The sequence below is a fragment of the Schistocerca americana genome, chromosome 5, assembly GCF_021461395.2.
Source record: "Schistocerca americana isolate TAMUIC-IGC-003095 chromosome 5, iqSchAmer2.1, whole genome shotgun sequence".
NCBI classification, from domain to species: Eukaryota; Metazoa; Arthropoda; class Insecta; order Orthoptera; family Acrididae; genus Schistocerca; species Schistocerca americana.
The window spans coordinates 765,564,131-765,586,727 of record NC_060123.1 but is presented as its reverse complement, the minus strand read 5'-3'; the positions used below and the strand labels follow the sequence as shown (position 1 = coordinate 765,586,727).

The following is a 22,597-nucleotide window of genomic DNA, read 5'->3' as shown; positions in this document are numbered from 1 at the left end:
CAAGAACACTGTGTTCAACAGCACTGACAAAAATGCCACCCAGTAAATTAGTGGTAGCAGAGCACTGCCTGAATACAGGGCACCACACGTTTCCCAAGAGGCCATACGGTGGGCAATCTTACCAACAGGAATATGGAATTTTGACTAAGCACTGCCCAGAATCCAGCACTGACTGCCATGAAATTAAAACAGTAGAAACCAGATCCTCCGATGTATGACCTGATGCAGCACCTTGCAGAGAGTTAATTCAGCTTTTAACCACACGAGTGTCCAGAAGTGCAGTCATTGCCCACAACACATAAGCAGAAGGCTACTATGAATGGCATTTCCATCCAACTGGGAGTGCCTGTCCACACATTCATACTCCTGCTTCTAGCCTGACAAATTTCAATTCTGCTGTGCGAATATCACCAGTCACATCTTGCAGCAGTGATGACAGGACCCACCACTACCTGAAGATGACGAACAGTTGTGTTGGTGAAATATTGCGAGGCTTGCACAAAGTTATTCAGTGGCCAATCTGAGAAGATTTGTATACATTATTTTTCTGTGACACAGGTATTGTGCAGCAAAATGTGATAACTTTCTGCATTTGCCTTTTTGTAAATTTCAAAATACCCCAAAAATTGGTGAGAAACACTGAACATATGACGTAACCAGATGACATACCCCACAGCATGTGCAGCAGTCGGGGTTGAGTGTAAAGGAATGATTGAGCAGTGCAATACTTTCATTTGAGAAAACAGAGCAAATTTCAAAACATTTTGTAAATATGATCTGTTGTAAATGTAGATGTTACAAAATTACTGTCCTTGCTGTAATCAAGCAAAAGCAGTTCTGATTTTGTGTTTTTTGCTTCTGTCACTTCTCTTTTTGTTTACAGACATTAGTTAGTAAAGAAAACAAAGGTCATTTAATGGCGATGATGCTATTCTGAAGTTTACACTCATCTACTTATGGTAGGTTTTCATTGTACTGTACTTTGCAAGAAATCAAGGAAACTGCAAGACCGGTAAATAAAATAATAAACTTCAATATAAATACATAATTGTTTAACACAATGAAAAAATACTGCCTGCCAGATGCAAGACGCAAATCCTGAACGCCATCACTAAAGTCGCACACATGTATCCGTAGCCACAACGATATGAATACTTGACTTGGGTTGGGATGATCAAGTGTGACAGACCAAGAGGCTCAACCACTGCAAGCATGGCAAGGTACATCATCTGGTGACATTTGTCATTCGCTTTTGACACATTTCCCAACATTTGTATCGTATCCAACATTTGTGATCCACTGTGTCTTGTATTAAATTACTTGTCTCAGGGTCATCTACAGTGCTTTGGAGGTTTTTAAATGTTAATACGCATCACCCTGTGTGTGTGTGTGTGTGTGTGTGTGTGTGTGTGTGTGTGTGTGTGAGTATGTGTGTGTATGTGTGTGTTTATATATATGAAACAAATACTAACAAAGAGATAGAGGGCCTGGTGAGTACTTACCTCAGCTCAGTACAGCCGATAGATACACAAAACAGAACAGAAAATTGACGTATCCTAGCTTTCGGAACTTCGTTCCTTCATCAGGGAGGACAGAGGGGAAAAAAGGGGAAGAAGGGAAAGTGGATTCAGTTATTCACAACCCAGGTTATGAAGCAACAGGGGAAAGGTAAACAGGGAGGGTAGCAAAGATGGAGGCATGGATGTCAGAGGGAAGCCAAAGATATTCTACTGTAATTACTGTGCCAGCTTCAAACCAAGGAGGATGAATACAGAAGTAAAGAGGTACATAGTATAAAGATAAACACAACTATGTAGGATAAAAAGATGCGTGAATGGCTAAAGTGGAAAGGGAAAGAGGAGAAGACTAAAGAGTAAATGGGAGTGAGGTTGGTTAACATAGGTTCAGTCCAGGGGGATGGCGGGATGAAAGGATGTGTTGGAGTGCAAGTTCCCATCTCCGCAGTTCCGAGGTACTGGTGTTGGGTGGGAGAAGCCAAATGGCACATATGGTGTAGCAGGTTCCTAGGTCCCTAGAATTATGCTGGAGGGCATGCTCCGCTACTGGGTATTGGACATCTCCTAGGTGGACAGTTCGTCTGTGCCCATTCATGCGCTCAGCCAGTTTAGTTGTCGTCATACCAATGTAAAAGGCTGTGCAGTGCAGGCATGTCAGCTGATAAATGACGTGCTGTCTCACATGTGGCCCTGCCTTGAGTTGTGTATGTTATACCAGTAGCGGGGCTGGAGTAGTTGGTTGTGGGGGGATGCATGGGGCAGGTTTTGCATCGGGGTCGGTTACAGGGGTAGGAACCGCTGGGTAGAGAAGGTGGTCTGGGAATATTGTAGGGTTTGACAAGGATGTTACGGAGGTTAGGGGGTCGGCAAAAGGCAACTCTGGGTGGTGTGGGGAGAATATTGTCAAGGGATGATCTCACTTCAGGGCTTGACTTGAGAAATTCATATCCGTGGCGGAGTAATTAGTTGATGTATTCGAGGCCAGGATAATATTTTGTGACAAGGGGGATGCTTCTGTGTGGTCTGGGGGTAGTAACATTGTTGTTGGGTGGGGAGGAATGTATTGTTTGGGAGATCTGTTTGTGGACAAGGTCTGCAGGATAGTTGTGGGAGAGGAAAGCACTGATATATAATATAATACAGGGAAACATTCCAAATGGGAAAAATATATCTAAAAACAAAGATGATGTAACTTACCAAACGAAAGCGTTGGTATGTTGATAGACACACAAACAAACACACACACAAAATTCAAGCTTTCGCAACCCACAGTTGCTTCATCAGGAAAGAGGGAAGGAGAGGGAAAGACGAAAGGATGTGGGTTTTAAGGGAGAGGGTAAGGTGTCATTCCAACCCTGGGAGTCGAAAGACTTACCTTAGGGGGGAAAAAGGACAGGTATACACTCGCACACACACACACACACACACACACACACACACACACATTTATCCATCCGCACATATACAGACACAAGCAGGGTATATGTGCGGATGGATATGTGTGTGTGTGTGTGTGTGTGTGTGTGTGTGTGTGTGCGAGTGTGTGTGTGTGTGTGTGTGTGTGTGTGTGTGGCATACTGGTCTGAACTATGCAGCCTTCAAATGGAAGTTTTTTGATCACTCCTTATTTTGCACCCTGCCACCTTGGCAATATGTACCGCAAATCATCAGACAGACGACCTTCCTGCATGCTTCGAGCATCCCCCGGTGCTGTTCCGAACCAATGCTAATCTTTGTAACTGTGACGAGCAGTGTGCAGATTGCATCTTTGTATCCCACAAAGAGGTGATAGTTCCCAGTGGCATGAATGGTTACTGTTTATTGACTGTCACTGAGTTGGTGAGTCATTTGCTACATTGTGGCCCACCTGTTCGCTGCTAAAGCCATGCTAGTCAGTGGTAACCCCTGTCAATGATATCCTGTTGCCCATAGCAGTTCACTCTGCTGATTGTGGTAGTATTTTCCTTGAATAAATCTGCTCACAGTACACCTTTGACACTGTGGTACAAGAAAGCCCAATGACTACACACCCATATAGAATAAGTGTCTCGAGCCATGGTTACCCACGATATGGCAGTGATAAAATCACCCTGTGATCAACCGTCACACTGCAGCTGTAAGCTGCACCTCCTTTTTCAGAATACTCAGGTTTATTAATTTGAAGTAAATCAGATCTTTTGCAGGAAGGTTTAACAAAAAGAGCACATCCACGAAAGGATGAAACCATGTCTAATTAACTGGAACACAAAATTAATAATTAGTGGTGGCAAAGATCCTCTGCAATAAAAAATAATGTCCACTTACTTCATGTATTAGTCTTCAAGTGACAGAATATATGTAACTGTGTCCTTCTTATTTACACTGATTAAACAATGGAAATTCCAGGTAGGAATATCAACAGTGCAGAGAAAGATAGATCACTATTTACCATAAAGAAAACAAAGTTGCACACAGGCACAACACACAAGCAAGCACTCCACGCGCGCACGCACGCACACACACACAGAGAAAAAAAAACTGCCAAGTCCAGCAGCTAGGGGCAAGCTACTGGAGTTGTCAGTCATATGTGTGTGACACGTGCTTGCCTGTGTGTATGAATGTGTGTGTTTCTCTGTATCTCTTTTGCTGACGAAGGCTGTGACCGAAAGCTTTGTGTAAGTGCCTTTTTAATTGTGCCTGTCTACAATGTAACATGTCTCCTTTACAGTAAGCAGCAATCTATGTTTTCCTATATTTTTCATTTACACAGATGTAATTAACAAATCAGAGTCTATTTATTCCAGAGAAGTGACAGTTTGTTCATGACAGTTCAGCACAAATCTGATTTTTTATATACAGCAAGGCTACCTATAAATTATTCTGTGTGCCAGTGTTCATGCTGACTATAGGGATTCACACGGATCATGTGTAATTTGACATCTGGTCCTGTAAACTTACTTCTGCTCAACGTGAAAAATTCTCCAATCCACATTTTATAATTAACCTTAGCATATCAAATAATGCACCCTTCGATATAACTGCTTATTGTCCACTTCCCATCACTCTATTCCCAATGTCAACCCAGTTGACCTCTTCTTCTAATCCAAAAACCATGGTTGACTCAATGTTTGCTATTGCAAGCTATTGCTATTGCAGCACAAAAGTGCCAGAGGCACCAGTAATGATATATAATTAAAAATACTAGAAAGTAAGGCTCACTGGTCCGTACATGCTAAGACAAACACTACAAGTGTGTAAGACACCGCGCTCTCACACAACAAGTACAAGGTCTGAATACATTCCATTTACGATACACTAAACTGTTTCATTCACGGTGCAATATACATACTCTCTCCCCAATAAACAGAATAGTTATAACTCAATTGTTCACAAGTGTATATTATGACTCTTGCCACAGCTATGCAGTCAGTATGCCACAGGGGTGCCATAGAAAGGGATCAGGTTCAATTCCTTGTAGAGCCGGGAAATTCTGCTCGGTGGACGGACTGGAATAGGGTACACTCTGCTTGTAGTTCCAGCTGAGGAGCTACTCAAGTGAGAAGCAGTGTCTTCAACTTCTGGAAGTTGATAACAGCCTGGAGAGTTGTATACTGACCCCCTAACTCTCCATAGATACGATATAGTAGAGGACATCTCTCGAAGGGCATTGCGTGGTCTTCTGGGCCCAATGCAGAGTTCCTTTATCAATGTATATTGTATATCACCACTTGTACACACTCATCAGCACAGTACTATATTGTCTCTTCGCGTGGCAAATTTTTATTCCCTTGTTTCCAGATCAAGATTTTTCCTCTTCCTCCTCTTCTTCTTCTTCTTCTTCTTCTTCTTTTTTTTTTTTTTTTTTTTTTTTTTTTTTTTTTTTTTTTTTTTTTTTTTTTTTTTTACCACACATATTCCACACGGTTTATGCTCACTCCTTCAATGATACTTCCTATCCTCCTCTAGTGTCCGAGTTGTCCCTGCTTTCCTGCGTGTTTGTTGGTTTAAACACCCTTGTTTCAAAAGAGAGTGACAGCTTCGATACAGTCTTGTCAACATTTTGTATTTTTATTTAGCAATTATTGTTTGAGCCTTATAGGCGAATGTCACAAGATATTGTCAACCACTGCATTCACTAGATTGGAATGGGGTTCATGGTAACTTATCAATTCATTTTTTAAGTTGCTGTTATCTTTTTCATCTTATCTTGGACTAGCTTTTCCATACTCCCACTCTATTTTACGTAGTCAAACAGTTATCTGCCCTTGCAAACTTGCTCCTTTACTACCAAGTTAACTAATACTGGGCAGCCTAACAGAAGTTCCAATATCCAGTCTTTCACCACAATTCACCTACACACACTTTTCACTCACTGATTTTCTTTTTTCAATGTCATAAATATTTTGCTTTCACAGACTGCTGTGCTATGAACATAAAATTGTAGGAACATCTGCCTCACAGGTCATTTTTTTTTTTTTATTAAAGAATATGTTCCTTGCTTATTCCTATTTGCTTCTGATACATTTCCATTCTCACTTTTATTTTGTTTTGATCCATTTCTTTTTTCTTTGATAGACAAGTCAAACAACAATGGCAATATGTTGCAGCCCCTTGTGTTTCACCCTACTTACTATGAACTTACTTTTCTTAGCTTCCAATTTTATTAGTCATTTGGTTTTTAAGATACTTAAATTAATTGTTTGTCCCTGTATTTTTATATCTTATTTTACCTTCGGTTGATAAAGGATTTCTGGTATGCTCACAAAGAGAGAGCTGATTCTTCCCACCCCTCACCCCCCTTACCTTGTCCTGAAGCAAACTTATCGCCAAGTATCTTGCAGTTTTTTTCCTATTATTAATCTCTTAGTCTAGTCATCAATTTAAAAGTGTCAGTTGATGGTCCCATTGTCTAATAATTTGTACATTTATACACATGAAGTTCCAATTTTTATTTGGAACATATAGACTCTGATAATCATGAATCACAGTTCAAATGGCTCTGGGCACTATAGGACTTAACATCTGAGCCAAGGCAGGATTCAAACCTGCGACCGTAGCAGTCACGCAGTTCTGGACTGAAGCGCCTAGAACCGCTCGGCAACAGTGGCTGACGAATCATAGTTACCATCACATGGACAGAAATATTGTGTTAACTTTATTACAACATAGGGACATAACTAAAAATGTCTTTACATAATTTCCAGTTCTGATTACTTTCCTTTAATTTAATCTCACAAATAGGTTAGTGTAACATGATGTTGACAGAGGCAAATTATATATACTCACAAATTATTTAGCTAGAGGTATCTGGTTTGTATGTCTGGGAGGGAGGAGGGTGCAAGCTGAAAACTTCAAGAAAAGATTACTCATTTCATACCTGCTGGATTTAACTGCAGTTTATCTCTTCCATATACCAACCACATACCTAATGTGCATGGCAAACAGTTTGAAAGTATTATTCTATACTCAGCATTTGGAACTATCAGTTCCTTAATGAGAGAGGAAAGAGGGATAAGTTTCTGAAGGTCTCAAAGGTCACTCGGACTCCATGACTAATGTGAGGACAAGAGGAACAAATGTGTCTATAAGAAGTTTTGGAATTTCACCTCCTGGAGGTAAAATACTGATCAGTCTGTCAGTCTTCTAGTAATTTTATGGTTTCCTCACATGAATTTTCACTTGGACACGATTATTCTATGTTTCATCACTCACCTGAGAGATATCTCTGAATTCCCAAAGAGACACACCTTCAAATTGCCATCAGCTGTTATCCGTAAACGGTTGCACGTGCCACAGAAGTGTTCACTCATTGAGGTAATAAATCCCACATGTCCCTTGAAGCCCGGCACATGGTATGCCTGCAAAAAGAAATTGTAAGAAAATAGCTACTGCTGTTGTGAAAATACTATAAATGTGTTGCTCACCAAGTGGAGGAAGGAGAAAATGTGCATTAAGGGGAGTTTGAACGCCATATCCTGACAATGTTAAATTTAGTGACTTAACTTCCCCGTATTTCAGGAACAACTGTAGCCATTGACAAGAAACTTTTACAGGACATTAAACTATATGTTCTGAGTCTTACAATAATTGCATTTCAGCCACTGCTTTTGGAAATACAATTTTTTAATTACACAGTTAAAATTTTGTGTACTTTTTTGTATGTTATTCTAAATAATTTTATTTATACATAACATTATGTTCTTCTTTTAGTTCAGAAGGCTCAGGATACATACTGAAAATTTGAATTCGCTATTCGAATTAGTTACTGAGATTTAGGGAAAAATGCAAGACAAAATGTAAATTTTCAGGAAGAGTTTTTAAAGTTTTAATAGACTGTAACTCAATATATGCTTAACATTTTATTTTTAGTCACTCAGAAGCACCCTGCACCATACTGTATATCATCCTCTTGATCTTTTTTAAGTTTTTTCTTGTTTTCTTCTTTCTGGACTCTGTAGTGGCCAACTGTGCTGCATACTCTGCTATACCAGTGCAAACCTTGTCCATCCATTCAAATTCTCTGATGCAGTTTGCTCCAGAATTAATTCCCATATGTTGTAGCACTTTCACGCTACCAATGTTGCCATCAGTAAAAGCAATAACAGCATGACTGACCCCCACTTTAGTGTCTTCATTACAAGAAAAACATTTTTTGGTCTACATCTACATCCATACTCCTCAAGCCACCTGATGGTGTAGGGTACCTTGAGTACCTCTATTGGTTCTCCCTTCTATTCCAGTCTCGTATTGTTCGTGGAAAGAAGCATTGTCGGTATGCCTATGTGCGGGCTCTAATCTCTCTCATTTTATCCTCATGGTCTCTTTGCGAGATATACGTAGGAGGGAGCAATATACTGCTTGACTCCTCGGTGAAAGTATGTTCTTGAAACTTCAACAAAAGCCCGTACCGAGCTACTGAGCGTCCCCCCTGCAGAGTCTTCCACTGGAGTTTATCTAACACCTCTGTAACTCTTTCCCGATTACTAAATGATCCTATAACGAAGCATGCTGCTCTCTGTTGGATCTTCTCTATCTCTTCTATCAACCCTATCTGGTACGGATCCCACACTGCTGAGCAGTATTCAAACAGTGGGCGAACAAGTGTACTGTAACCTAATTCCTTTGTTTTCGGATTGCATTTCCTTAGGATTCTTCCAATGAATCTCAGTCTGGCATCTGATTTACCCACGATCAACTTTATATGATCATTCCATTTTAAATCACTCCTAATGCATACTCCCAGATAATTTATGGAATTAACTGCTTCCAATTGCTGACCTGCTATATTGTAGCTAAATGATATGGGATCTTTCTTTCTATGTATTCGCAGCACATTACACTTGTCTACATTGAGATTCAATTGCCATTCCCTAAACCATGCATCAATTCGCTGCAGATCATCCTGCATTTCAGTACCATTTTCCATTGTTGCAACCTCTCGATATACCACAGCATCATCCGCAAAAAGCCTCAGTGAACTTCCGATGTCATTCACAAGGTCATTTATGTATATTGTGAATAGCAACGGTCCTACGACACTCCCCTGCAGCACACCTGAAATCACTCTTACTTCGGAAGACTTCTCTCCATTGAGAATGACATGCTACGTTCTGTTATCTAGCAACTCTTCAATCCAATCACATAATTGGTCTGATAGTCCATATGCTTTTATTTTGTTCATTAAACGATTGCGGAGAACTGTATCGAACGCCTTGCGGAAGTCAAGAAACACAGCATCTACCTGGGAACCCGTGTCCATGGCCCTCTGATTCTCGTGGACGAATAGCGCGAGCTGGGTTTCACACGATCGTCTTTTTCGAAACCCATGCTGATTCCTACAGAGTAGATTTCTAGTTTACAGAAAAGTCATAATATTCAAACATAATACATGTTCTAAAATTCTACAACTGATCGATGTTAGAGATATAGGTCTACAGTTCTGCACATCTGTTCGACGTCCCTTCTTGAAAACGGGGATGACCTGTGCCCTTTTCCAATTCTTTGGAACGCTACACTCTTGTAGAGACCTACGGCACATTACTGCAAGAAGGGGGGCAAGTTCCTTCACATACTCTGTGTAAACCTGAACTGGTATCCCATCAGGTCCAGCGGCCTTTCCTCTTTTGAGTGATTTTAATTGTTTCTCTATCCCTCAATTTCAATATCTACCATTTTGTCATCTGTGCGACAATCTAGAGAAGGAACTACAGTGCAGTCTTCCTCTGTGAAACAGCTTTGGAAAAAGACATTTAGTATTTCGGCTTTAGTCCACCATCCTCTGTTTCAGTACCTTTTTGGTCACAGAGTGTCTGGACATTTTGTTTTGATCCACCTACCGCTTTGACATAGGAGCAAAATTTCTTAGGATTTTCTGCCAAGTCAGTACATAGAACTTTACTTTCGAATTCATTTAACGCCTCTCGCATGGCCCTCCTCACATTACATTTCGCTTTGCGTAATTTTTGTTTGTCTGCAAGGTGTTGGCTATGTTTATGTTTGCTGTGAAGTTCCCTTTGCTTCCTCAGCAGTTTTCTAACTCGGTTGTTGTACCACGCTGGCTCTTTTCCATCTCTTATGAGCTTGATTGGCATATACTCATCTAACGCATATTGTACGATGGTTTTGAACTTTGTCCACTGATCCTCAACACTATCTGTACTTAAAACAAAACTTTTGTGTTGAGCCATCAGGTACTCTGAAATCAGATTTTTGTCACTTTTGCTAACCAGAAAGATTTTCGTACCTTTTTTAATATTTCTATTTATGGCTGAAATCATCGATGCAGTAACCGCTTTATGATCACTGATTCCCTGTTCTGCGTTAACCGTTTCAAATAGTTCGGGTCTGTTTGTCACTAATATGTTATCGCCATGCATCAGTTCTCTGTTTAACTGCTCAAGGTAGTTTTCAGATAAAGCTCTTAAAAAATTTCACTGGATTCTTTGTCCCTGCCACCCATTATGAAAGTTTGAGTCTCCCAGTCTATATCCGGCAAATTAAAATCTCCACCCAGAACTATAACATGGTGGGCAAATCTACTCGAAATATTTTCCAAATTATCCTTCAGGTGCTCAGCCACAACAGCTGCTGAGCCAGGGGGCCTATAGAGACATCCCATTACCATGTCTGAGCCTGCTTTAACCGTGACCTTCACCCAAATTATTTCACATTTCGGATCTCCGTCAATTTCCTTCGATACTATTGCACTTCTTATTGCTTTAAACATGCCTCCCCCTTCACTGTCCAGCCTGTCTCTGCGGTATACACTCCAATCTGAGTTTAGAATTTCATTACTGTTTACATCTGGTTTCAGCCAACTTTCTGTCCCTAGTACTATGTGGGCATTGTGACCGTTTATTAATGAGAGCAGTTCTGGGACCTTTCTATAGACGCTCCTGCAGTTTACTATTAGCACATTAATATTGTTATTCCCTGTTGCATTTTGTCTACTCCTACCTTGCCGCATCTCAGGAGGTGTCTTGTCGGGCCTAGGGAGGGAATTCTCTAACCTAAAAAACCCACATGTGCACTCCACACATACTCCGCTACACTTGTAGCCACTTCCTGCATGTAGTGCACGCGTGACCTATTCAGGGGGACCCTACATTTCTCCACCCGATAGCGGATGTCGAGAAATTTGCACCCCAGATCTCCGCAGAATCGTCTGAGCCCCTGGTTTAAGCCTTCCACTCGGCTCCAAACCAGAGGACCACTATCGGTTCTCGGAACGATACTACAAATAGCTAGCTCAGATTCCACCCCGCGAGGCTTTCCGCCTTCACCAACTCCACTAACCGCCTGTATGAACTGAGGATGACCTCTGAACCCAGACGGCAGGAGTCATTGGTGCCGACATGAGCAACAATTTGCAGTCGGGTGCACCCAGTGCTCTCTATCACTGCCGGCACGGCCTCCTCCACATCTCGGATGAGACCCCCGGCAAGCAGACAGAGTGAACACTGTCCTTCTTCCCCGACCTTTCCGCTATTTCCCTAAGGTGCTCCATCACCCGCCTAACGTTGGAGCTCCCAATAACTAATAAACCCCTCCCCCCATGTGCCTGCTCAGACCTTGCTGAAGGAGTGGCCACATGTCCACTCACAGGCAGAACAGGCGATGCCACACAGCCAGCCTCCACACTGACCCTCCGCCTCGTGCGCCGCGAATGCTGCTGAACCCGCCACTCCCCTTGGGAAGAGGGTGGCCCAACCGCGCCCGGTACCCGCAAAGATGTGTCGACAGAAGGGTCAGTGGGTGAAGCATGTATCACCTGGGGTGTACCATGCAAAGCACCAGACTCCCCACTGCCGCTACACTCCAAGGCAGCAGCCTGAAGATGGGTAACCGCGGCCATCAACACGTTCAGCTGTTCGCGAACAGTGGCCAGCTCCACCTGTGTCCATACACAGCAGTCACACATCCTATCCATCCTAAGAAATCAATTTACTGTAGAGAGTTAATCAACTTATAACTAGACTGCTAATTCACTAAAGGTGGCTGATAGTTGACTAAACTGTGGTTACTAGACACTTCCTGTAGAAAACAATGAAAATAGCCCTACCTGTCTCTGGACTGTATTGAAAACAAACACTAGCACTACTGGCACTATGGCTTACTAAACGGACTCTCTCTGACTGTATTCAAAACAAACACAAAATCTATGGAACACTATTACTAGCACTCGACAATAAAAAGCTTCCTAAAAGCAAAAACACATGGAAGAAGAAGTGACAAGTAAGAAAAATAGAGTTAATACTTAAATTAGCGTAGCTCGCTGCACAGCAGACATGACGCAGACGGCAGTTACGACAACACTGACACTATAAGATTATTGAACGACTCATTGGGATTTTGAGTCTGACAATGCAGACACTTCTTCAATAATTCCAGATTGCCAGGTCTCTGTAAACAGGTTTTATGATATCCACAACTGCTGCTGGGATAGAATGTTTATGGCTGTATGACCTGTTTAAGTACTGGGCATTGGGGTAATTGCACCATGAACCAGATCCAGGAGGGCAAAGATGGTGTACTGGTTTATCATCAGCTGACAGTCTCTGGAAGAAGGTAGCCCGTACTGCCTGCTTCAATTTCAACAAATCCTCAGTATTATTTCTAATGGCAATCTCATAATACTGTTGTAATTGATCAATCATTTTGTCTGTCAGCCTGCTTCTTATGGTCTTACCACCTGAAAGTTTCTTGTCTCTCAAACTTTGTTTCAACTTCCTCAATCTGGTACCCATCCTCTTCTGGACATGACCAACACATTCCAGTTCTGTGATAGGCTTCTCACCATAAGGCTGAGTGGCTACTACACTGTTATATGCATTTGAGTCTGCATAACCTAAGAACTTAGTGTAACACACTCGCCTTTAGTTTACAGATCGATTATAAATTTCAACAGCTGCACAGGCCTCCGTACGACTAGTTGTCCTTCATAATTTCTGTCACAGATATGCCCTTCTTCATGCCCTGATTTATACTTATAACAATGTTTGGTTAAAATCTGGAAATCTATTAGCTTTCCAGTATCCACACTGGTCACTGTAGCAACAGAATTCTTAGAAATGCAGCTGCGCTTCTACCAAGTGCCCCAAAAGCTACGGATATGTCAATCATACCATCGTTTATTTCAGCAGCTTCATTTGCAGCACACTTAATTGACTCACATGCAGCAGATTTCACAGCAGCTCCAATAAATCCTGCATACTTGTCCATTTTACAAAGTGGGCGTGGCATATACATCATGACACACATTGTTTCTGCTGCAGTGTAACCTTTGCCAATAGCTCTCAATCCATAAAACCACCTAACATTTATTTCAAAATAATTATCTTTACACTTATCAGAATTCCAAAATGAATGAGTATATTTACAACTGGCAGAATTAATGATACGTTTCCTGGCTAGTCCATTTGATACCTCAATGTCTTCATGTAAACTAACTGGCCCTCCACATACATACAGCACGCACATTCACATAACACCCCTGTTAGGTTGTGTAAATGTATCAGAATATAACCTAACCTACCGTTTACATGAGTTTTGTTTTGAGATAACTGTGTTATCACTATGTTTCATTTTAATCTTCGAAGCACTAATGGGTGTTTCGCTAGATACTCATGAGTTTGCCAGTATTTCGTTGTCTGTAACTTCACACACCACATGCTGAACGCAAAGTTTCTCTTTATACAAAAATTTATTACCATGAAACCCACATTTCTTAAAAACACTTCATTTTGGAGTCATACTTTTTGAGAGATTTACCAGTCTATTCGTCACTTTTCCTCGGAAGAACGTTAGCACTTCGATATACAAAGCATGTTTATACTATGAAAAGATACGATACTATTTTTGACAGTGCTACCAATACAAACACATAATTTAACATTTGTAACACAGTAATCCACAGCATTCTACAGGGTGGTCCATTGATAGTGACCGGGCCAAATATCTCACGAAATAAGCATCAAATGAAAAAACTACAAAGAATGAAATTCGTCTAGCTTGAAGGGAGAAACCAGATGGCGCTATGGTTGGCCTGCTAGATGGCACTGCCATAGGTCAAACTCATATCAACTGCATTTTTTTAAAATAGGAACCCCCATTTTTTATTACATACTCATGTAGTACGTAAAGAAATATGAATGTTTTAGCTGGACCACTTTTTTCGCTTTGTGATAGATGGGGCTGTAATAGTCAAAAATGGTTCAAATGGCTCTGAGCACTATGGGACTTAACTTCTGAGGTCATCAGTCCCCTAGAACTTAGAACTACTTAAACCTAACTAACCTAAGGACATCACACACATCCATGCCCGAGGCAGGATTCGAACCTGCGAACGTAGCGGTCGCACGTTTCCAGACTGTAGCGCCTAGCACCGCTCGGCAACTCCGGCCAGCTGCTGTAATAGTCACAAACATATAAGTATGTGGTATCACATAACATTCCGCCAGTGCGGACGGTATTTGCTTCATGATACATTACCCGTTTTAAAATGGACCGTTTACCAATTGCGGAAAAGGTCGATATCATGTTGATGTATGGCTATTGTGATCAAAATGCCCAAGGGGCATGTGCTATGTTTGCTGCTCGGTATCCTGGACGACATCATCGAAGTGTCCGAACCATTCGCCGGATAGTTACATTATTTAAGGAAACAGGAAGTGTCCAGCCACATGTGGAACACCAACCACAACCTGCAACAAATGATGATGCCCTAGTAGATGTCTTAGCTGCTGGGGCAGCTAATCCTCACATCAGTAGCAGACAAATTGCGCGAGAATTGGGAATCTCAAGAACGTCGGTGTTGAGAATGCTACATCAACATCGATTGCACCCGTACCATATTTCTATGCACTATGAATTGCATGATGATGACTTTGAACGTCATGTACAGTTCTGCCACAGGGCACAAGAGAAATTACGGGACGATGAAAGATTTTTTGCATACGTTCTATTTAGCGATGAAGCATCATTCACCAACAGCGGTAACCTAAACCGCCATAATATGCACTATTGGGCAACGGAAAATCTACGATGGCAGCGACAAGTGGAACAGCAGCGACCTTGGCAGGTTAATGTATGGTGTGGCATTAAGAGAGGAAGGATAATTGGCCCCCATTTTATCGATGGCAATCTAAATGGTGCAATGTATGCTGATTTTCTGCGTAATGTTCTACCAATGTTACTACAAGATGTTTCACTGCATGACAGAATGGCGATGTACTTCCAACATGATGGATGTCCGGCACATAGTTTGCGTGCGGTTGAAGCAGTATTGAATAGCATATTTCATGAAAGGTGGATTGGTCGTCAAAGCACCATACCATGGCCCGCACGTTCACTGGATCTGACATCCCCGGATTTCTTTCTGTGGGGAAAGTTGAAGGATATTTGATATCGTGATCCACCGACAATGCCTGACAACATGCGTCAGTGCATTGTCAATGCATGTGCGAACATTACGGAAGGCGAGCTACTCACTGTTGAGAGGAATGTCATTACACGTATTGCCAAAGGCATTGAGGTTGACAGAAATCATTTTGAGCATTTATTGCATTAATGTGGTATTCACAGGTAATCACGCCATAACAGCATGCGTTCTCAGAAATGATAAGTTCACAAAGGTACATGTATCACATTGGAACAACCGAAATAAAATGTTCAAATGTACCTACATTCTGTATTTTAATTTAAAAAACCTACCTGTTACCAACTGTTCGTCTAAAATTATGAAACATATGTTTGTGACTATTACAGCGACATCTATCACAAAGCGAAGAAAGTGGTCCAACTAAAACATTCATATTTCTTTACGTATTACACGAATATGTAATAAAAAATGGGGTTCCTATTTAAAAAAAAACACAGATGATATCAGTTTGAGCTATGGCAGCGCCTTATAGCAGGCCAACCATTGCGCCAGCTGGTTTCCCCCTTCGAGCTAGACAAATTTCTTTCTTTGTAGTTTTTTCGTTTGACACTTATTTCGTGAGATATTTGGCCCGGTCACAATCAATGGACTACCCTGTATATAAAAAATTACCGATTTTATTAGGTCTTGACGTAATGCATGTAAAAATTTTAACATTTTCAACTGGTGTAGATTATATTTTAGAAAATAAAATAAAATACTTCCCACACAAGTTTATAAGTAATATACATATCATTTTAGTTGGAGAATTGCAAATTTTATAATCAGATAAAAACCCAAAAAAGTGAAAAAGAATGTTTTCCCCTTCTAACTCCCCTTAAAGTTATGGAAATGTGCAAGCTTTTGGAGTCAGTGGCTTCTTCTTCTGGCAGAAACAATGAAGGGGAAGGAAAAGGGAAGAAATAAAAGGATTGTCAAGGTTTAGGAAATGGGGAGAGTTGCAAAGAAGCTGCAGAGAAACCCAGGCCAGGACAGACTTACTGAATGGGATGAGAAATATGTAACTAAACCAGTCCATCTCTCATACCACCAGCAGATGTGAAGTATTCTTGTGATCGGTAGTAAGTCATAAACATTAAATTATTTTCAATGTATGTTCATATGTAATACTGCACGTACCTTTGAGGTATCATTGGGCCCATTGGGAAGAGGATCAAAATCAGGCCACTGCTTTCTAATTATTTGGAGCATTTCACTAAAGGAGACCATTATCCCATCATTCCATTTGTTGCCGCTGAAAGGCATGTACTCGATAAATCTTACATCAACATTTTTCTCTTTTGTTAACTCCACAAAACTGCACACTTCATCTTCATTAAAACCTTGCATTACAACACAAATTATCTGTGGAAGAAAGACACCATTAAAAACTTGGTATCAGATAAAGCATGGTTTAAACAGAGTTTGAAAGACTTTTTGATAGGCAACTCATCCTACTCTATACATGAATATCTTAACAGTGGCTGTTAGGCCAGCTTAAATAAGAATGTCTGTTAGATTTCAGTTCTGAGAGCACTTTGTCATAACAGTCAAGATTATGTACTTTTTGTTTGATAAATTTATGAATAGTGCATAACAATGTTTCGGTCTGACAGCGTATCAATTCTGAAAATATTAGCTGTTACAGTTTGTATTGTATTCACCTAGTTTGACAATCTCCTGACAAATGATCAGGGTATTCAAATGTTTTATATTTTTTATGTTATACTTTCTGGCATGTTACTCACCCATGAGAATCATCTCATGTTTTGGGTCTTGGAACAAAAGCTGAATCTAATCTAATCTAACCTACAAAATAATGGTTCTACAAGTCTGTTGTTATATTTGTATACCTCACTGATTCTGTTAAATTAATCTTTTTCTCTCTTTTTAGAGAATGTGGGAATTTATCTTAGCATGCCAAACTGTTAACCTTCTTAACAATTTAAGAAAATTAAACTACATACGTCTCCAATCCTTTTTCCCACTCCAACGCACACATCTTTTGCTGAAGGTATTATTTTAACTATTACATTAAATTATGAAGCTTTCTTGAAACTGTGCTGCCATTTGTGAAACAAAGTTAAAAGTGTTCTCAAGATAAAAGGTCTTCACAAAAGGAGCATTTAGTATCTGTGCAGGTAGTAACACTGACAACCTTCATATAAACAAGCCCATATGGTAGAACATCCTGCTTGACACATACACGCAATGGCAGAAAAAAGGAAAAGAGCACACCTTTCATTCAAGCATTGAATATATAAACTGATGAGACAAAACACTATGACATCCTGTTTGATAATGTGTTTGTCCACTGTTGGAACACAATACAGCAGTGATTTTGTGTGGGACAAGTTCAATAAATTTCAGGTATGTTCCCAACATTATGTGAGGTATGTTCCCAGCATTATGCAGCACCGCATGTCTAAGCACAGGTCATGTAATTCCCATAAATTGGAGATCAGTGGTTTCTGGGTGCAGAACTGGTATCTGATATCATCGCAGATGTATTCCATCAGATTCAGAAGGGGTGAATTTGATTCTGGCCTCGTGACACTGAAAGTCATATTGTTGAAACATGTCACCTTCATTAGGGACAGAGTGCGGACAGTGCACAATAATGTTCACACAGAACAAAGCTGTTATGGAGCCTTCAGTTCCTACCACAGGACCCATAGAAGACCAGGTGAATGTCCTCCATAGCATAATATTGCTCCCACTGGCCTAAGTCTGTAGCAAAGTGCACCTTTCAAGCACCAATTCACTCTGTTGACAGTGTATGTGCACAAAACCGTCAAGCAGGTGTAATGCGAAACACGAATGATTCAACCAGATGACACATTTCTATTGATTCACTGCCCAATCTCAATGCTCCTGAGCCACAGAAATTGTAATTCAACAGTGTTGTCAACATGGGAACATACAGGGGTTGTCTACAGCAGAGCCCTATGTTTAACAATGTGCAATGATTGGTGTGCTCTGAAATACTCGTGCTTCCACCAGCACTGTGTCATCAGACCTGCCACAGAAATTAGCTTCCTCAACCGAATGTCATCTTTTTCAAAGGAACCATCCCAGCATTTGCCTTAAATCAATTAGGGAAATCAAGGGAAACCCAAATTTTGGTGGCCCGATGGGTCTCGGGTCCGTTGTTCTCTCGAAGGCAAGTCCACTGTCTGACCACTGTGGTGGCATGACCTAGTCTTAATTAAGCCAGAAAATCCTGGGAAATGCTGACATACTTATTGATTTAAGATATAACAATTTAAAACAATCCTTTCATGAATTTCACTACAATTTTCTGCTCTTTTGAAAAAAAATTTCTTTTGACTGTTTTGATGTTGTTTAGTATGTTTAAATAATGATGGCAGTCTCTATAAAAGGGCAGTTTGACTTTTAAGTTTAGTTATACTGTTTTAAACTACATCCTTCATCTATTTGTCCACCCAGAAGTGCTATAGGATATAACTTGAAGACTATGGTGAGATGGTGGGGGACAGTCATGTGTTGAGAAGGAGGTGCTGCCAGAAACGAAGTGTGTGAGGTGACGTTATTGACACTGCATACAGGGAGAATAAAAATACTCTATTCCATATTCATTTACAATCTACGTCTGGCCCCCATATGGTTTTACTTTTCTCCAATAAGAAAAAAAGAAATTGTCAGTAACTGTCTTTATAAGGTATTAAAAGGAAACAAACAATAGAAAATCTAGGCTGGAATAATGACCATATTATAAAAAAGATACATTGCTATTCACTGTATACAGGAAATGTTAGGTCACAGACAAGCACAACAAAAAGACTACTAAACAAGTAAGCTTTCGATCAGAAAGTCTTCTTCCAAAGTGGACAACACACACACACACACACACACACACACACACACACACACACACACACACACACACACACACACACCATGACCGTTGTTTCTCCCATTATGCGCAGTTGCTCCCAGTCTGGCCCTAGCAGCCAGAGACAGTGGTCATGTATGTGTGATCTGCATTTGCGCGTGTGTGTGTGTGTGTGTGTGTGTGTGTGTGTGTGTGTGTGTGTGTGTGTGGGAATGGGGGGGGGGCGTTTACACCAAAAGCTTACGTGTTTAATAGGTGGTGTTTCCCCCCCCCCCCCCCCCCCCCCCCCTGCCAGCAACACAACATCTACACTATACAGTGAGTGCCAATCTATCCTTTTCATAATACTGTCGTTACCACCTTGCCAAGAGGCATATTGTGGAGTAATCCGAAGGGCTCTACTAATTTGTACAAGAGGAAGGAGAGCACAATCTCAATGTAAGTTTTTAGAAAACTGGTATGTGCGTTACTTCTCCAAACCTTTCAGAAAAGACACGGTATGCTCTTCATTCAGCAAGATGCGTAATAAACAATATTAGCAATACTGCATCAAACTTGTTCACTTTCATCTTTGGATTAAACATTCGATTTCAGAGAGTACAGAATTTGGCAGAATCAAATTTTGGGGATATGTGGAACTGGGACAATGGCAAATTTTTTACCCATTCAACAAACTAAGCACTGCTGATTGCTACTTTTATTGTGTCTGCTGCTGCAATGCATATATGAAACTGTAAGTGCAGCATCTATGATGGAATAAAATGTTATACAAATGAAACAAACAGGCACAGTGAAATAGAGTAGTATGGCTCATCATTTCGGTCTCACAGATTAGCAGGTGTTGACTTGAAAGATAATACTTAAGAAGTATTTACTCAAATCCAAGCCGCACTTTTTTTCCGGTTTTTGTAATCCAAAAAACCGCCTGCGGCTTAGAATCGAGTGCAAAGCAAGTGGAAGTTCTGAAAAATGTCAGTAGGTGCTGAAACAACTAACTTCTGCCGTCGAATATATGTAGCGCTACACAGGCATGCTTCATAGGCACAAAGATAAATACTGGCGCCAAAACCTCTGCGTCAGTAAATAAATTAAAAAAAAAAAGGTGGAAGACAATTTTCATACATTATCCAAAGAAGTAAATACAAATTCCGTATTGTTCATCTTCGAATGTAGCAGAACTTCAATGTATTACGAAAATCCGACTGGCAAGACTGTTTGGGATGTTTGTCAATATGGCCAACTCTACGTTCTGAATGTTTTCCTACCTGTGAGAAGAGATGGTTGCTAATAGGAACCTGATGAAATGTGAATCACATGCAGTATTCTCTTCATCATAAGAGTAATACGAATATAAACATTTTGCCACATATTCTTTCGTGTTTGCTGCTATCTTATTTAAATCCTGTCTGCCTAATAAACTACGAAACTAGAGTGAGACAACAGCAAATGCGGAAGAATATACGTATCGTGTCATGTTTATATTCGTATTATTCTTATGCCTAATAGTGATACAGTCAGAAATGAAGCATGGCAACTGACTAGATTTTTATATCTAAGATGACTCTAATTTCTGTTCAGAATTTGATGTACTAAAGAAGCGGCCGCAAAGATTTTCAAATGGAGAAAAATTTTCGCCTAACTCTCGTTCAGAACATGTTCTATCATACGCAGTCTATTATTTGGTTCTTGTTGACCATTATCAAAGAAAGCAGCAGTGTAAGTAACAAGAAATAGTAGTCTCTTGCCATTGTTCTGCTAATGAGACAATTTCTCTCTCTCATTGTTTTTTAAAAAAATTGTAAGCGGCGGTAGCGTGCACAAAAGCAAGCCATGCCGCGAGCGACGAAAGGCTGCAAACACGCACTATCAGAATGCGACAAACAATGCATGACACAGTACAGTAATGCATTTTCAGCTTAGAGTGACATAAACGCCTATAACAAGGAAAATGGCACTTATCAGATCAAAGCAAAATAAGCAATCGATTCAAACCAGATGAAGCACGTGAAAAAGGAAGGGTACCAGTATAAATACGGACGGAGCGCCTGACGCATAGCAATGGCTACCTGGTAAAGCTTAAGTGCTACGCTTACGACTCGAACCAAACTACTGTAGCTGTATCGTCATTCACTCGAACTAAATTGTGTCTCATATTACAATGGACTGACTTTGTTTCGATTTGGGGGTGCGGCCTAAAACTTTTCTCTCCCCTTCAACTTCGAGTCTCAAATTTCAGGTGCGGCTTAGATTCGGGAAATTTTTTTTTTCCTTCCTTTATTTCGAGTCTCATTTTTCAGGTTTGAGTGCGGCTTAGATTTGAGTAAATACGATAGGTGGTATTTCAACTAATTCTGACTATGAGATAAAACAAAGTACAGCAGGGAGCTCTGACGAATTAAAGAGCAGCGATGAAGATTCTGATGAATAGTAAAGTATGAGTTAAGAAATAAGATGCTACTGAGATCATAAATTTTTCTTGTGTTGATGAATCTGTTAACAAACATATTCAAAAATGCACTGAAACATTGGCACATGTAGTGTTGGGAGGTGATAAACTGTCATTACTGTTAGAGGAGCTACGTATTTCTTGCTGTTCTACTCCTACATGACACTGTATCTGAAGGTATAGAATGAATCTTCACTGGCTAGAGAAATGGGTAACACAATTTTACAAGTCTCTGCTGTCATGTAATCTCGTCAGGGAAATCATGACTGTACTACGATTCGGTTTGTGGTTGACAAGGTCAGAGTCATTAAGAAATGCAAGGCAGCTACCATATCAGTCCTAGAAGAAAGAGACGTAGCAAACTGTCAAAGCATGTACATCCCTGGTCCTTATGTTTGTGGTGATGTACTAACCAAGTAATACTGAAGTGTGATCCAAGTCGCACAAATATGGCTTTAATAATAACCTCCGAACTATATGCCTCTAAGGACTCAACAAGACACAGAACGCTGATGTGCACATTACAAACTAGAATCACACAGAGAGTCAGTCAGCACTGTTCCACACTTACATATGTGCAAGTCGCCAGCAGATGGCATGGCAGGGACCACACGGCACGCTTGGCTCCCAGAGACGGCCTCCAGCAGCCAGCCTGCAATGATCAGTCGGTGACCAATTTAAAGACGCAAGTACGGCAACACCACTCTCGGTGCACTCACACAGACACGTACTAGTAGCACGATACAGCAGTGATGAGCAGTAGTACCCCTCCTGTCTTGCGCGCCTTTTATCTGGCCCTACAATTTACTTTCCTAGACCCACACAAATGCCTGATCCTCCTAATTCAATTTGCTCTGCAGACTATTTAAAATTCATAAAGA

At 40.6% G+C, this 22,597-nt stretch overlaps 1 protein-coding gene across 1 annotated transcript in view; it reads right to left on the bottom strand.

The window, feature by feature from the left end:
* Positions 1 to 22,597, bottom strand: part of LOC124616668 (molybdenum cofactor biosynthesis protein 1-like) — a 112,600-nt gene that overhangs the window by 25,433 nt on the left and 64,570 nt on the right. The window contains exons 4-5 of the mRNA XM_047144997.1: positions 16,555 to 16,779; positions 7,209 to 7,354 (exon numbers count right to left, since the gene is read on the bottom strand). Of these exons, the coding sequence (XP_047000953.1) occupies positions 7,209 to 7,354; positions 16,555 to 16,779 (371 nt within the window). The remainder of the gene's footprint in view (positions 1 to 7,208; positions 7,355 to 16,554; positions 16,780 to 22,597) is intronic.